The sequence below is a fragment of the Carettochelys insculpta genome, chromosome 23 (genome assembly GCF_033958435.1).
Source record: "Carettochelys insculpta isolate YL-2023 chromosome 23, ASM3395843v1, whole genome shotgun sequence".
In the NCBI taxonomy this organism is placed as follows: domain Eukaryota; kingdom Metazoa; phylum Chordata; order Testudines; family Carettochelyidae; genus Carettochelys; species Carettochelys insculpta.
Window position 1 is genome coordinate 21,807,259 of NC_134159.1, and position 12,555 is coordinate 21,819,813.

The window sequence follows — 12,555 nt, forward strand, 5'->3', positions numbered from 1 at the left end:
AAGGGGACTTCGCTGCAGAAGCTGGGCTGAGCAGAGAAGTCCTGCAAGGTCCCACAGACACCACCTCTCACTGCACTCCCTGCATTTACTCTGCAGGAGACACGTCTGGAAGGGGAAGGTCTCCAGTTTCTAGCACATCTGGAGGTGATTGTGCAAATATGCAATCCTGCTAATGCCTAGCGACAAGCCCGCTTCCATGCCAAGTGTCCCCAGAATGCTGAACCCGCCCCCAGACCGACCAGCATTAACTTACAGCCTGCACTGTCTAGTGGCCCTGCCCCACTTGAAAGCTTCTTGTTTTTCCTTTACTTTTTCACCTGACAGATCTGCCCTCGCTGGCCTCTTCGCCATTCGTGTCACAAGTTCCTTCCCACACACGCACACACTGCTCCAGGCTGTTTTTCCAGGGCTGTATTTTCTGTCCCTTGGGTGATCTGAGCAACCGGTGTCCCTAAAGACACCCCATGCACTGGGCTCGCTCACTGCTGGCCATTTTCCCTTTGCCCACTTGGATGTCAGGACAAACTCCACTCTCACCTCTGAACAAACTTCGGGTGCATACTATGGGGTGTCTGAAGTAGGGCTGGGGGCAACTAGTACAGATAAAATCAGACCCCTCCCCCAAATCCAAGCAAGATTTTTTTAGTCAGGGGACATGGAAAATCCTCTGTCACTGGGCACCTCCAAATACTCAGCTCAGTAACGTGCTTAAAGCACATGCCTAGATTCAAACACAGACAGTGCCACTGACTCCAGCAGAACCACTCCCAGGTTCGAAGTGCAGCAGGTGATTAAGAGGCTAGCTGAATCCTGGTCTAACATCAAGATCAGGCATCCTACTCAAAAATATGCTCTGGCTCAACTGTGGATGTGGGGCTGGCTGCAGGAATCGGTGGGTGACGTTTCTGGCTAGTGATACACAGAGGTCAGATTGGATGGTTAGAAGATGGATTTGGCCGGACGATTGCACTATTTCAGAGAAGGGGGGTCTTCACAGAACCGGTGTGCGGAGGTGCACTGGGGTCTGAGAGGCAGTCAGGGGACCACTGGCAAGAAGTCATTCAGCAGAGCCAGCGACATCCCAAGAGCCTGGAATGTAGCTGAAATGACAGTTCAGATTGTACTCACCCACCTTCTTCCTTACTAGTGACATGACTCCGATCCTCGTCAGCACATGCTGGCGCGAGAGCCCTTCCCGGGGAACGCCGTCCGCAAAGGTTTCAGCCCCGTCTGCTCCGGGCTCACATAAATGTCTCATAAACAATGAGACGTACGCCCTGGGGAACAGAAAGAGGAGCTCAGTCTGACTGAGGTGTCCGGGGCTCTCTTCCACTTGCAGAGCGCCCACCGCTCCAGCTCCCATCCAGCAGCTTGGATGGGCCAGGCTGGGCGGTCCCAGGAGAGTGAGCGGAGCAGGGTGTGTTTAGCGGGAACCATCCATTTCACTCTCCTTTACTTTTCACACTGCAGGTCAATTTCTCTTCAATTTACTTGTAGCACAGCAACAACAGTTGCTGTGGTGAGGGGTGATGTGCACACACCTCACAAGACAGCATCCACCCTGAAAAGCTCACAACCTAAATGATGCAGTTGCCTAGGAAACCTGATGGCCTATCTGAGCTCGGAGTCCCCTCCACCACCCACACAGCACCTGAGCAGCAACCATGCTGCTTTGGGGGCCTCGTTCTTCACTTCTAGAGCCGACACTTGCTGTGACCTGACCATGCTAGGTCCTGCGTAAGCTTCTCCCTCCCGGCAAGGAGGCGGCCTGGGGAGGGAATGACTCAGGGCAAAACATGGATGTTAATGGAGCTGCAACGAGGTACAGGAGCTGAGTGCGGCTGGGTGTATCCAGGGGCTCAAGTGTAAAGATCTGATCTAAGCACCTGCCAGGCTGCACACAGGGCAAGGCAAACGCCCGCCAGCACAGCCAAGATGCTCCTTGGAGCGCGTGTCGGTCTGCACACTCGGGAGAGACCGAAGAAGGTGGCAGAATGCACCCCAAGGGCACCCAGAGCAAGGAGCTGGCTGCGCCCATCTTGCCAGTCGTTACCTGAACTCCTTCTCGCTTTTCCCACGGAGGTCCCGGACCAGCCAGTGTGAGTTGAAGGCATCCTGGGGCGGCATGCCCCACCGCATGATAGCATTCAGGAACGCCTTGCGCTGCCGGGCGTTAAACCCGAGCACCTGCAGAAAGCACAGCACAGCTGTCAGCATGGCCCTGCGAGCATCTGGGCCCTGGCTGACAAAAGGCTGCGGCACCGCACAGGAAGTACAAAACCAGTCTGAACAGATGTGAAAGGATGGAAAAGTCTGCGTCATTCCAGCATGCAGGCCAAGTGCCACCATGGGGTAAGGCTGGCTCGGGCTATGACTCTACCCCCACAGCCGTCACACTGGTTACAGCCTACCTCAATGTTCCCCCCAACTCTTGCCAGCAGAGGCGGGAGAGGCTTGTCTCGGTCACTCTTCAGCTGCCTCCGGGACTGTCTCCTGCCACCTAGAGGCAATTGAGACGCTCTGTAAAGAAGCCAAGTTTGCTGATGGGAAAAAAAAACAGTGTAACAGGACATCCCACGGGCTCAGTCAGAACATGCTCAGGATTAGGAGTGGGGCATGGCTGGAGTATGCCTAATGTGGAATACCAGAAAGCGTGTAATCTGCTGAGTACAATTATCCCATTTGTGTGCATGTATAATTCCTGTGTTCAATGTCAGGAATATAAACTACAAACCTGTGTCACTGATGTCCTCATGCTGAGAGAGGGCCATTAGTAATATTCAAGGAACTTAATGGCCCAATACTCAGGACAATGATCTGTGAATACCTTGTTTTTCCTGAAAGCCAGGGAAGAGAGGCTATGCTGGCTCCCCCAAATGATGTGGCCATGTCCCCTAATGCTGGGATCCATCCTGGATGGTGTATTTTCCCACAGAAGCCGAGAGAGCATTTATACTGAACACAAAAGATTCCTGCCAAATGGAAGACTTATTTAGTGGTGGGAGGAAGGTAATCTAGGTCATCAGTTTTCCCTGGCTCCCTGAGAATACCTGTTGGAAACGGAACTGGGGGATTAATGGCCTGGATGATGGTTGGTTGTACCCTCAGCATGGTCACGGGCAACACTAAGCTGGGGGTAAAGGTCGATACGCTGCAGGGTAGGGATGGGGGCCAGAGTGACCTAGACAAACTGGAAGATGGGGCCAAAGGAAATCTGATGATGTTCAGCACAGAAAAGCGCGAGTCCTGCACTTAGGGTGGAGGAATCACAAGCACTGGCATAGGCTGGGGACCAACTCGCTAGGCAGCGGTTCTGAAATAAATCGATAAAAGAGGACCTGGGGATTACAGTGGCTGACAAGCTGGGTATAAGCCAACAGTGTGCCCTTGTTGCCAAGGGGCTAATGGCATATTGGGGTGCATTAGTAGGAGCACTGCCAGCACACAGAGAGAAGTGATTATTCCCCTCCGCTCAGCACTGGAGAGGCCACATCTGGAGTAGTGTGTCCAGTTCTGGGCCCCCCATTACAAAATACAACAGCACACGCCAGCTAAGCCTGGTGCCCCCACAAAGGATGTGGGCCACATGAGAGAGTCCAGCAGAAGGCAACAAAAGTGCTTTGGGGGCTGGGGCACGTGACCTCTGAGGGGAGGGTGGGGACGGCCACCTGCAATGCAGGGAACTGGACTTATGGGTGGGTCAGCCCTGGGGCCCTGGGCCAGATCTGCAGGCACAGCAGAAGCAAAGGAGGATTGCACCAGTCCCTGCACTTCTCTGATGCTGCACGCTCCTCTCAGTCCGTACGGGCTGGGACCGGTGGTGCCTGTGACCCACAACCCACGTCTCCCTGCGAGGCACCGCAGGGCAGCAGAAACCCGCTGGGACGCAATGCAACTCGTCAGCCATTTCCGGGGACCTCTTGTGGCCACACCTGGTACTGCTCCCCGGTGCACTGCAAGGGCCCGCTGAAGACAGCCCATCCCTGCTGCCAGTCACTAAGGATCCAGCCAGAGGCTGTATGGAACCAGCTCCAAGGGGAACAGCCCCAGAGCTGCAGGATGCTTCTGTAGCATAGGGGCTGGTGCCCAGGCCTGAGGCTGATGCTGACCCTACCCCCGCAGGCTCAGAATGCTGGGGTGTCCGTGACAGCCATGCAGCAAAGGGACCGCTCTCGGGAGAGCCAGTGATGGGCAGGCTGAGGGATTTGGGCTTCTCTAGTTTGCAGAAGAGAAGAGTGAGGGGTGATTTGGTAGCAGCCTTCCACTTCCTGAAGGGGAGCTCTAAAGAGGAGGGAGGGAGGCTGTTCTCAGAGGTATCAGATGGCAGAACAAGGAGTAATGGTCTGAAGTTACAGAGGGAGAGGAGTAGGTTGGATATTAAGAAAAACTACTTCACCGGGAGGGTGGTGAAGCACTGGAGTGCGTTGCCTAGAGAGGTGGTGGAATCTCCATCCCTAGAGGTTTTTAAGTCCCAGCTTGAAAAAGTCCTGGCTGGGATGACTTAGTGGGGGGTTGATCCTGCTTTGGGCAGGGGGCTGGACTAGATGACCTCCTGAGGTCTCTTCCAGCCCTGTGATTCTGTGACACCCAGCACACCCATCCCACCTGCCATCAGACCAGACCAGGACTCAGCCTCCAAAGGGCCTCTCACCACAGCACAAGAACTAGACTGGCCCATCTGGAACCAGAGAGGATGAGGAAACAGCTGGGCACAAAGGGAGGCCTCCTAGCAACTCCAGACCCAGCCGAGACACATTTCTGCTTGGGTGAGCCTGTCTTGGATATCAGCACCATGCTGCACACAGGGCCCAGGGCTTGGGCACACTGGGCTGCTGGAGTATGGGGGAGGAAGCACCCTGTGTTATTTTGGAGTGACCCAGTATATGGGAGCAACACAGGCCGGTGACAGGAAAAGACTCATGCCTGCCCTCCTCCACCCAAACCTGGGATGCTCCAGGCATTTGAGATGGAGGCAGGCGGGAGAGCAGGGGGCTAGCCAGGGCACTCCACGCTCCGAGTCAGGCAGGAGAGCAGGGGGCTAGCCAGGGCACCCCACGCTTCGAGTCAGGCACGAGAGCAGGGGGCTAGCCAGGGCACCCCACACTCCGAGTCTGAGCCCACCCCCCAGCCAGTCTCCAGCAGCCGATACGAGTTTGGCTGTGTGTCCCTCTTGAGGGGCCTGGCCAGGGTCAGGGCAGCTCAGGGCAGTCCTGCCACTCAGGGCCTGGCTCTGACGGGAGGGAGGGGTGGTGAAGAGTAACAAAAGCCATAACTCACTCTGACCTTCGGGTCTTTCCTCAAAGTCTTCATCCTCGTCCTCGGAGCCGACGGAGTATTCAGACTGGTTGTCGGACAGTTCGTCCTGCCATTCTGCAGAGGACAGCAGGACAGTCACAGGAGGGGAACTGCCAGCTGCCTGCGCCACCTGCCTCCTGGAGAGCACCGGGGCTCAGAGTAGGGAAGGCTTTTCCCTAGAGGCCTGGCCAGTCTCTCTGCTTCTCGAGGCCTTTTCCACCTGAGCTGCACAGAAGGGCAGGGGTCTGGCCACTGCTGCCACTGTGAGAACCCCCCAGTGGAGGGGGGGATCATTTCCACACCTCTGAGGCAGCTCCTTCACGAGCTCCCCCCTGTCCCAACCCAGGGAGGTGGTGGGGACCAGCTGGAATGCAGCTCTGCCCTGCCAACTCACAGCTGGTTTCGGGGTCCCTTGAGGAGCAGGGCCCCTGCCCACCCAGCTGATGCCACCTTCTGCCAAGACACAGCAGGCCAGGGCCAGGACTGCAACACATCCCTCAGTATGGGATGAGAGCTAGACCATCGTTGATGTCACGTCCTCCCTGGACCTGACCAACCCCTGGGAGGCTCTGGCTTGTTGAGACCAGGACAGCGTGGGGCCATCACCTGCTCTCTGACACCCCCCAGCCTTGAGACCCTGCCCCAAATCTCTCAGCTCTCATAGTATCACAGTGCCCATCTACTTCCTCTGCCTCTGATGCCTCCCTATTGCCTCTGCCCCACCAACCACTCAGCCGCAGAACTCCTCAGACAGCCGCAGAGCGACTCTCATGCTCACACACAGAGCCTGGCCAGGTTTCATCCTCAGCCTAGCCCCAGCAGCCTGACCCCCTTCTCCGCAGGCAGTCACAGGCCCCCGGGAAGCAGCTGTACCTTGGTCCTCTTGGGAGGCATCGTTGTAGTTGACCTGCTTGCGGATCCTCTTCCCTTTGCCCAGGTTCCTGGCCAGGTCCTCCTGCTGCTGCTCGTAATGGTGCCTGAGCAGCTTCTCCCAGTAGTCGGGGTCCACGTTCTCCTCCTGTTTGATGATCTCTCGCTCCACCTCCTCCTGAAAGCAAAGACAAAGGAGACGCCTGTAGGTGCGAGAGTCTCACCCGTATGCGTGACCGACCCCAAAGTGCCACCAGGGCTCCACACAGGCTGCCCCTCCTGCAAGGCGGTTTTGAGAGAGGGCTGACAGCAGAGATGTGCTGGGGATACTGGGGTTCAAACATGCTGCAAAAATTCTGCCTGTGTCCCGTTCCACCCCCAGGGTCAAACGTTCACTCACATAAACTGTCCTGCAACATCTCTGACTCAGCAACAGCATCCTAGGTGCCAGGCACCACAAGGGGCCTGGGACACTGCTTTCAGTCAGCACTTCAGCCCCCGACACGCCCCAACAACCCCTGCTGAGCCACCATGCTCATGTCGAGGGGAAATCTGCAGGGACTTGCAGAATAAGCAGCCAGGGTGGCCTTGGGAGACAAAGGACAGCAAGCCTAGAGGCGGCCCGGGGAGTACACGGCCATGGGACGACACAAACAGCAGCATGCCTGGCCCCAGACTCCCAGGGGCTTGTCTGCTTGGCAGGCACGCTGCCCCAGCAGATCACAATAAATGAGATGGCTGCCTTGGGGGCATGTCACCCCTCGAGGTCCGGGCAGTCACTACAGGAGAGGTGAGCAGCAGGGACAGGACATCCCACTCAGACACCAGCTGTCAGGGGTTACTCTGACCCCCATCACTCTGCTTTCCATGCACCTCAGAGCACCCCAGGAGGCAGGCATGAGCTCCCTCTCACCTGACGGATGAGGCACATGAGTCTGGGACAGAGGATGGAGCTGAGCCTCTCTCTCCGGGTGCTCTGGAGTCGAGCTGTCCAGAGGCAGCTGTAACGCCAGGAGAGGCGAATTCGGACACTCATGCGCCCGGCGGGAGCCGTCGTCACACCCAGCAGTGTGGCTGAACTCTCGAGACCGGCCCTCAGACACAGCTGAGTGCTCACTGGCAGAGCAGCCAGGGCCACATGTGACTTCCTCCTTCTGCAGCAGGCTGTGGCAGTGCCACAATCACGCCAGGCCTGAGCCTGAAGGCCCCACTGACTGCATGCTGGGGCGCCTGGGCAGCCCCTCCAGCTGCATTCCAGCCATCTCAGGGCACTCTGACACACACAGAGCACCAGGAAAGTCCCAGCTGCTACACAAGGATTCTCCAAACAGAACCAAAAAGAGGAGGGGAAACAAACAGGGGAGAGTCTTTCCCGCCCCCACCCCAAAAAAAGAAATAGGTTGGAAGACATGAGCCAAATCACATTACCACACCGTCCTCTTCTCGCACAACATACTGGGCCACTTTAAAGGAGCTGAGATACTCGTTCATGTTCTGCAGCTCGGTGTCATCTGTGGCGTCCTGGTTGCGATCCAGGAGCTTGGAGATGGCAGCGTCGTCATAGTGGATCACGCTGCTGTCCTCCACGTCCTTGTTGTCCCCTGCAAGGCACCACCAGGGAGGCAAGAGCACCCTGTGAGTGCCAGGGACGGACACTCCCTCGACATTCCCGTCCCAGCGGCCGAGGGATGGGCAAACGGCCCCAAGCTTGCCAACAGCAGGCAAGCTGCACGCGCCAGCGCAAAGGAGCATCTGGATGCAAACTCAGTGATTCCAGCTGTCCCTCCATCCCCTCTTCCCCCACACTGCTCTCTGACTCCTTCTGGTCAAGGCCCCAGCACGGCAGCTGTTCTCTAGCGCTTGACCTACCAGGTGGAGTGCTGCCATGTTTCTTTTTCATGTTGGGAGTCACAGCGCCCCCTTTGGACGACGGTGCTTCAGGAAAGGGGGTCACCGGGTCAGGCATGGTGAGCCGCTGGCCCTGGGACATTATGCCTGGAATAGAAAGGGCAGCAACAGGATGCGGGGGGCTAGGAAGTGACAAGACAAGACAGGCTGGGGGAACATACAGCTCCCTGGTGTGTGTTGGGGGGCACCTCCTTTGGGACATCCCCTCCCACCTCACCCTCCACGTCGTCTTTGAAGAGCTCCTCCGTCCCGAACTTGAGAATGTCGTCCAGCTCCTGCTTAGTCATGGAGCCCGATTTGGAGCCCAGCCCCGGCCGGACAACCAGGTGGGTCAGCATCATCTTCCTCTTGGCCACCTGGGTGATGCGCTCCTCCACCGAGGCCCTCGTCACAAAGCGGTAGATCATCACCTTCTTGTTCTGGCCGATGCGGTGAGCTCTGCTGAATGCCTGCAGGGGACAGCGCCTGGGGAGTTACTGACAGACCCGGTCTGTCTAACCCTGGGTCACAACACCCAACGAGGCCCCTCCCTCCATGGGCCTGCATCCCCACTGCATCACACCCAGGGGTACAGCCTGGCAATGGCCCCCTGCCCCCTCATGCTGACAAAGGGAATCTAGGCAGCCTGTGGGTCTGGTACTTACAGGCTGAATTGGGAGAGGTGAGCAAAGGGAGAGCTGTAAAAAGCCACCCTGGGAATCTGGTAGCGTCAGCCTGCTCTGCATTTACCCTCCATCCCCCTCTCCGAACAGGGAGCACGTCGCACTGGAGGGGTTTAAAGCATGTGTGTCACTGAAAGGTGATAATTCATTAGCACCATTTACCTGGGAGTGAGGTCTCTGCAGCATTTGCCCTTTGCTTTTCCATTGCTCTTAGGGGCATTTGCTTTTTGTCTCTGGAGTCTCACCTACTCCGTTTGCTTATTGCCCATCCAAAGCTGGACAAGTCATCTAGGGAATTCACAAGTGGCTCATGTCCAAACAACAGCAGCAGCAACACAAATGGAGGGGGCTGGCTTGTGATGAGGAATAAGCAGCACAATGCAGTGAGAATCCTATGGAGCAAAGACCCTATTCTTGTGAAAAACTTCTGCTGTAGAAAAAAAAGCCCTAAGCAATACTAGAGGCCCCAGGAAGCAGAAGGGCTCCCAAATGAAGTCACCCCTTTTGAGACATTCTAAGAAGCATCAATCAGCAGGTCCTCAAAGGAAGAAACCATTTAACTATCCCCTGAGTGCAGCTAGTGTGCAGGAAATGCAAAAGGGAGGCTGCCACTGGAACATGCTCGCTGTAGCCCCAGGAGAAGTAAGAGCCACCGACCTGGATGTCATTGTGGGGATTCCAATCAGAGTCGTAAATAATGACGGTGTCGGCTGTTGCCAGATTGATGCCCAGACCCCCCGCTCGGGTAGAGAGAAGAAAACAGAACTGCTGAGCTCCAGGAGCTGCGGGAGACAAACCCACAAGGTGAGACAGCCAGAGGCCTTGCTTCGTTGGAAATGCAGAAAGAACATTGTGTTTAGGGGATAAGGCCCAGGGAACATTCAATCCACTCATACCCCCACAGACAAAGTGTGTCAGCCAGCAGCAAGCTGCCATTGGGGGCAAAGGAAACTCCTGCTCTCCGGGAAGGCTGACAATTCACTGAGACATTTCAAAGGACATGAGTCTTTCAGATGAGGCAGCACCTGGTGGCAACACCATGGGATTCAACTGCATGACATGATTAAAACCCTCCAAGTCAAATTCCCCGCACGGTGATGTGAGCAGGACAGGCACACCTGTAACCCTGCTTTGGCATGAGATGCGTGTGCCCTTTGGGGCATCTGGTCACCTGCTCCATCAGCAAATGCAGGTCAGGGCGGAGGAAGCCAGCTTCTGAGCTCAGCTGCACAGTGCAAAGCCATGGCCCAGCACACAGGCATTCGGGCTAGCTCACCTGTCACACTTTGGAAAGCTTGGCCCACAACATGTGTCAAGTTTTCAAGCCTGTGAGTAGATCCCTAAGGGGAGCACGTCAAAACAAAACTTTGGGAAGGTGCAATTTGCACGTGAGCAGAGAAGTAGCAACCTGGCCACCCACCGTCAACAATTTGTTGCCCCCACTCCTGAGATGCCAGTACTCTGCTAATCAGACACCGCGCTACACACTGGTACCGTACTGGTGCTTAGGCAGCTTCACACTGGCAGTGCCGTGTTAGTCATGAGACGGATACAGAAGAAAATCCTGTGGCTCACCCTCAGAATCATTCCACTCACAACATTAAAATGGTGGCCTAGAGTGCTCGTGGCCTATGCTGCCTGCACCACGCCGGGAAATGACAGTGCTGATACCCTGTGTTCCTCAAAAACAAAAACAAAAACAATACTGCGTACCGTTAAACCTGTCAATGGCCTCTTGGCGCAAGCCTCCTGTGATGCCTCCGTCTATCCGCTCGTACTTATAACCCTCATACTCCAGGAAATCCTCCAGCAAATCCAGCATTTTCGTCATCTAGAGTACAATGGGTAAAGTGAGGTTTAGGAAGATTAAATGACCTGCCAAAGGCCTCTAGTCAAGTCATTGGCAGGGCTGGGAGTACACCCTGCATGTCCTTACTCCCAAAGTCTGCTGCACTAACCCTGAGCTACAGACTAAGAGACAGTGACAGTGCATCTCATAAAAATCCCCTAGTGCAGAATTAGATGTAGAATAAATGTTCTGGGCCTGTACCTTCAGCACAATTAACACAGTTTGTGACCGAATGACCCTGCAAGCACGAACATTCACCTTTCACTTACTAAATAAAACGGCCCATCGGCAGGGAAAGGTCCCCCCAGAGCCTTCAGCTTTGAGTCTTGACAGCGAGTGAAAAGGAATTCTCTTCGCTCACCTGGGAGAAGATCAGGACCCTGTGTCCCCCGTCTCGCAGTTTCTTCAGCATCTTTTGCAGCAGCATCAGTTTCCCAGAGGATTTAACCAAAGAATTCCCATCATAGGATCCATTTGGCAGCACCGGAGCCTCCTGAGAACATGGCAAGCGGATACTTGGTGGGTGGAAGGAGTCTTTACTTTTGCCATTCTAGGGACAAACCCAGCCCACACTGAAGTCAATAGGAGGATCACCACAACTTCAGCAGGAGCAGGACTCAGGAGGGTTGCTATAAATGGTCGGGGAGCAGGGTTTGAGGCCAAAGAGAGAGAGCGAGCTGGCTGCCCATTTGCTCCACATGCTGGACGTCTGTCTGCCAAACACTGAAATCCACAAGCCAGGATGGAGAAAGGCCAATGAGAAACTTGCTGGGTTTCAGAGAGAAAATGCCCATGTCAGACTGCGCCAGCCAGAAAACCCAACCTGCCCTTAAGATGGTATCAGTGTCATCACCTGGAGAGTGCTTTGATTATGAGTCTTGAAAAGAAAAGGAGCAGAAATACTGGCCCTCAGCAACACACAGGCAGTATGGCCCCGGAACACGGGAAGTGAAGTGACTTACCACAGCTGCCACAGGAAAGAGGTACGGGTGATTACAACACTTCTTCAAATCCATCATGATATTGAGCAGTGAGACCTGGTTCCCACCACCCTTGGAATTCAGGGCTTCAAAATTCCGAGTCAAGATGAACTTGTAGTACTTCCTGCATGAACAGAAATGGGAAAGGCATTACCACCACCAAGGGACTGGCCTACACAGAATGAAGGGATCACGTTCTTCCCATGACCTTCCAGAGAGTTACACCACTATGGATGACACCAACAAAAGGACTGGCCCAGACACTTCAAACACATGACTCCATCTTTACCAGTCCTGGTCACTCAAGTGACTGCTGTTCGCCTGGGTAACACAGTCCCAGTTAGAGCCCAGGGACGAGGTGAGGAGGTGGAGTGTTAAGAAATACCCTGCTGCTGTGAGCTGTGGGAAAAGAACTTGTGCCCCAGATTGGGAGTTTACTGGAAGATAAATTAACCTTTCCCTGCTGCTGCTCCAGAGGGAAGCAGGGACAGGCAGCAAAAAGCAGCTGGATTCTACCCAGGCGTGCCAGACCAGATGGCTTGACCCAGAGGCTTGGAACGGAACTCAGAGGAATTACCCTACATGTACATTGGTGTAAGCAAAAGCAGGCTCTCGCCTGTGGGACTTAACACACACCACAGTGGAGCAAGTGTATTCTGCCAAAGGGATGCCGAGCGTCCAGGAGAACAGCAGGCGCCTCTAGTGAGCCGGAGCTGTGGCACACGGCGTACACCACACATCTCCATCCTGGGCTCCCAGTGTCCATGAGAATGTTAGAGTTGCAGATTGGTCATCTTCTCCAAGTGCCAGGCTCTGCATGGAGCAAGGAGCCTGGCGTCCATGCACCAAATTCTCCAACAGAAGGACTTAGCCCACAAAGCTGCCGTGATGGTCTGACCTCCCCAAAGGAACCCAGGTCAACTCCCTCTTTTCAAGGCTGAAGGCTTGTGTGCAGATTGCAGGGCTGTGCCCTCTCCCCACAGCAGACAAT

General features: G+C 55.3%; 1 protein-coding gene across 1 annotated transcript in view; it reads right to left on the reverse strand.

The window, feature by feature from the left end:
* The window catches only part of CHD5 (chromodomain helicase DNA binding protein 5), a 77,069-nt gene that overhangs the window by 25,329 nt on the left and 39,185 nt on the right, over positions 1-12,555 (reverse strand). The window contains exons 18-29 of the mRNA XM_075018200.1: positions 11,547-11,688; positions 10,946-11,077; positions 10,449-10,566; positions 9,393-9,517; positions 8,291-8,522; positions 8,035-8,160; positions 7,594-7,766; positions 6,169-6,343; positions 5,278-5,370; positions 2,412-2,500; positions 2,054-2,187; positions 1,133-1,277 (exon numbers count right to left, since the gene is read on the reverse strand). Coding sequence (XP_074874301.1) covers positions 1,133-1,277; positions 2,054-2,187; positions 2,412-2,500; positions 5,278-5,370; positions 6,169-6,343; positions 7,594-7,766; positions 8,035-8,160; positions 8,291-8,522; positions 9,393-9,517; positions 10,449-10,566; positions 10,946-11,077; positions 11,547-11,688 — 1,684 coding nt within the window. The remainder of the gene's footprint in view (positions 1-1,132; positions 1,278-2,053; positions 2,188-2,411; positions 2,501-5,277; positions 5,371-6,168; positions 6,344-7,593; positions 7,767-8,034; positions 8,161-8,290; positions 8,523-9,392; positions 9,518-10,448; positions 10,567-10,945; positions 11,078-11,546; positions 11,689-12,555) is intronic.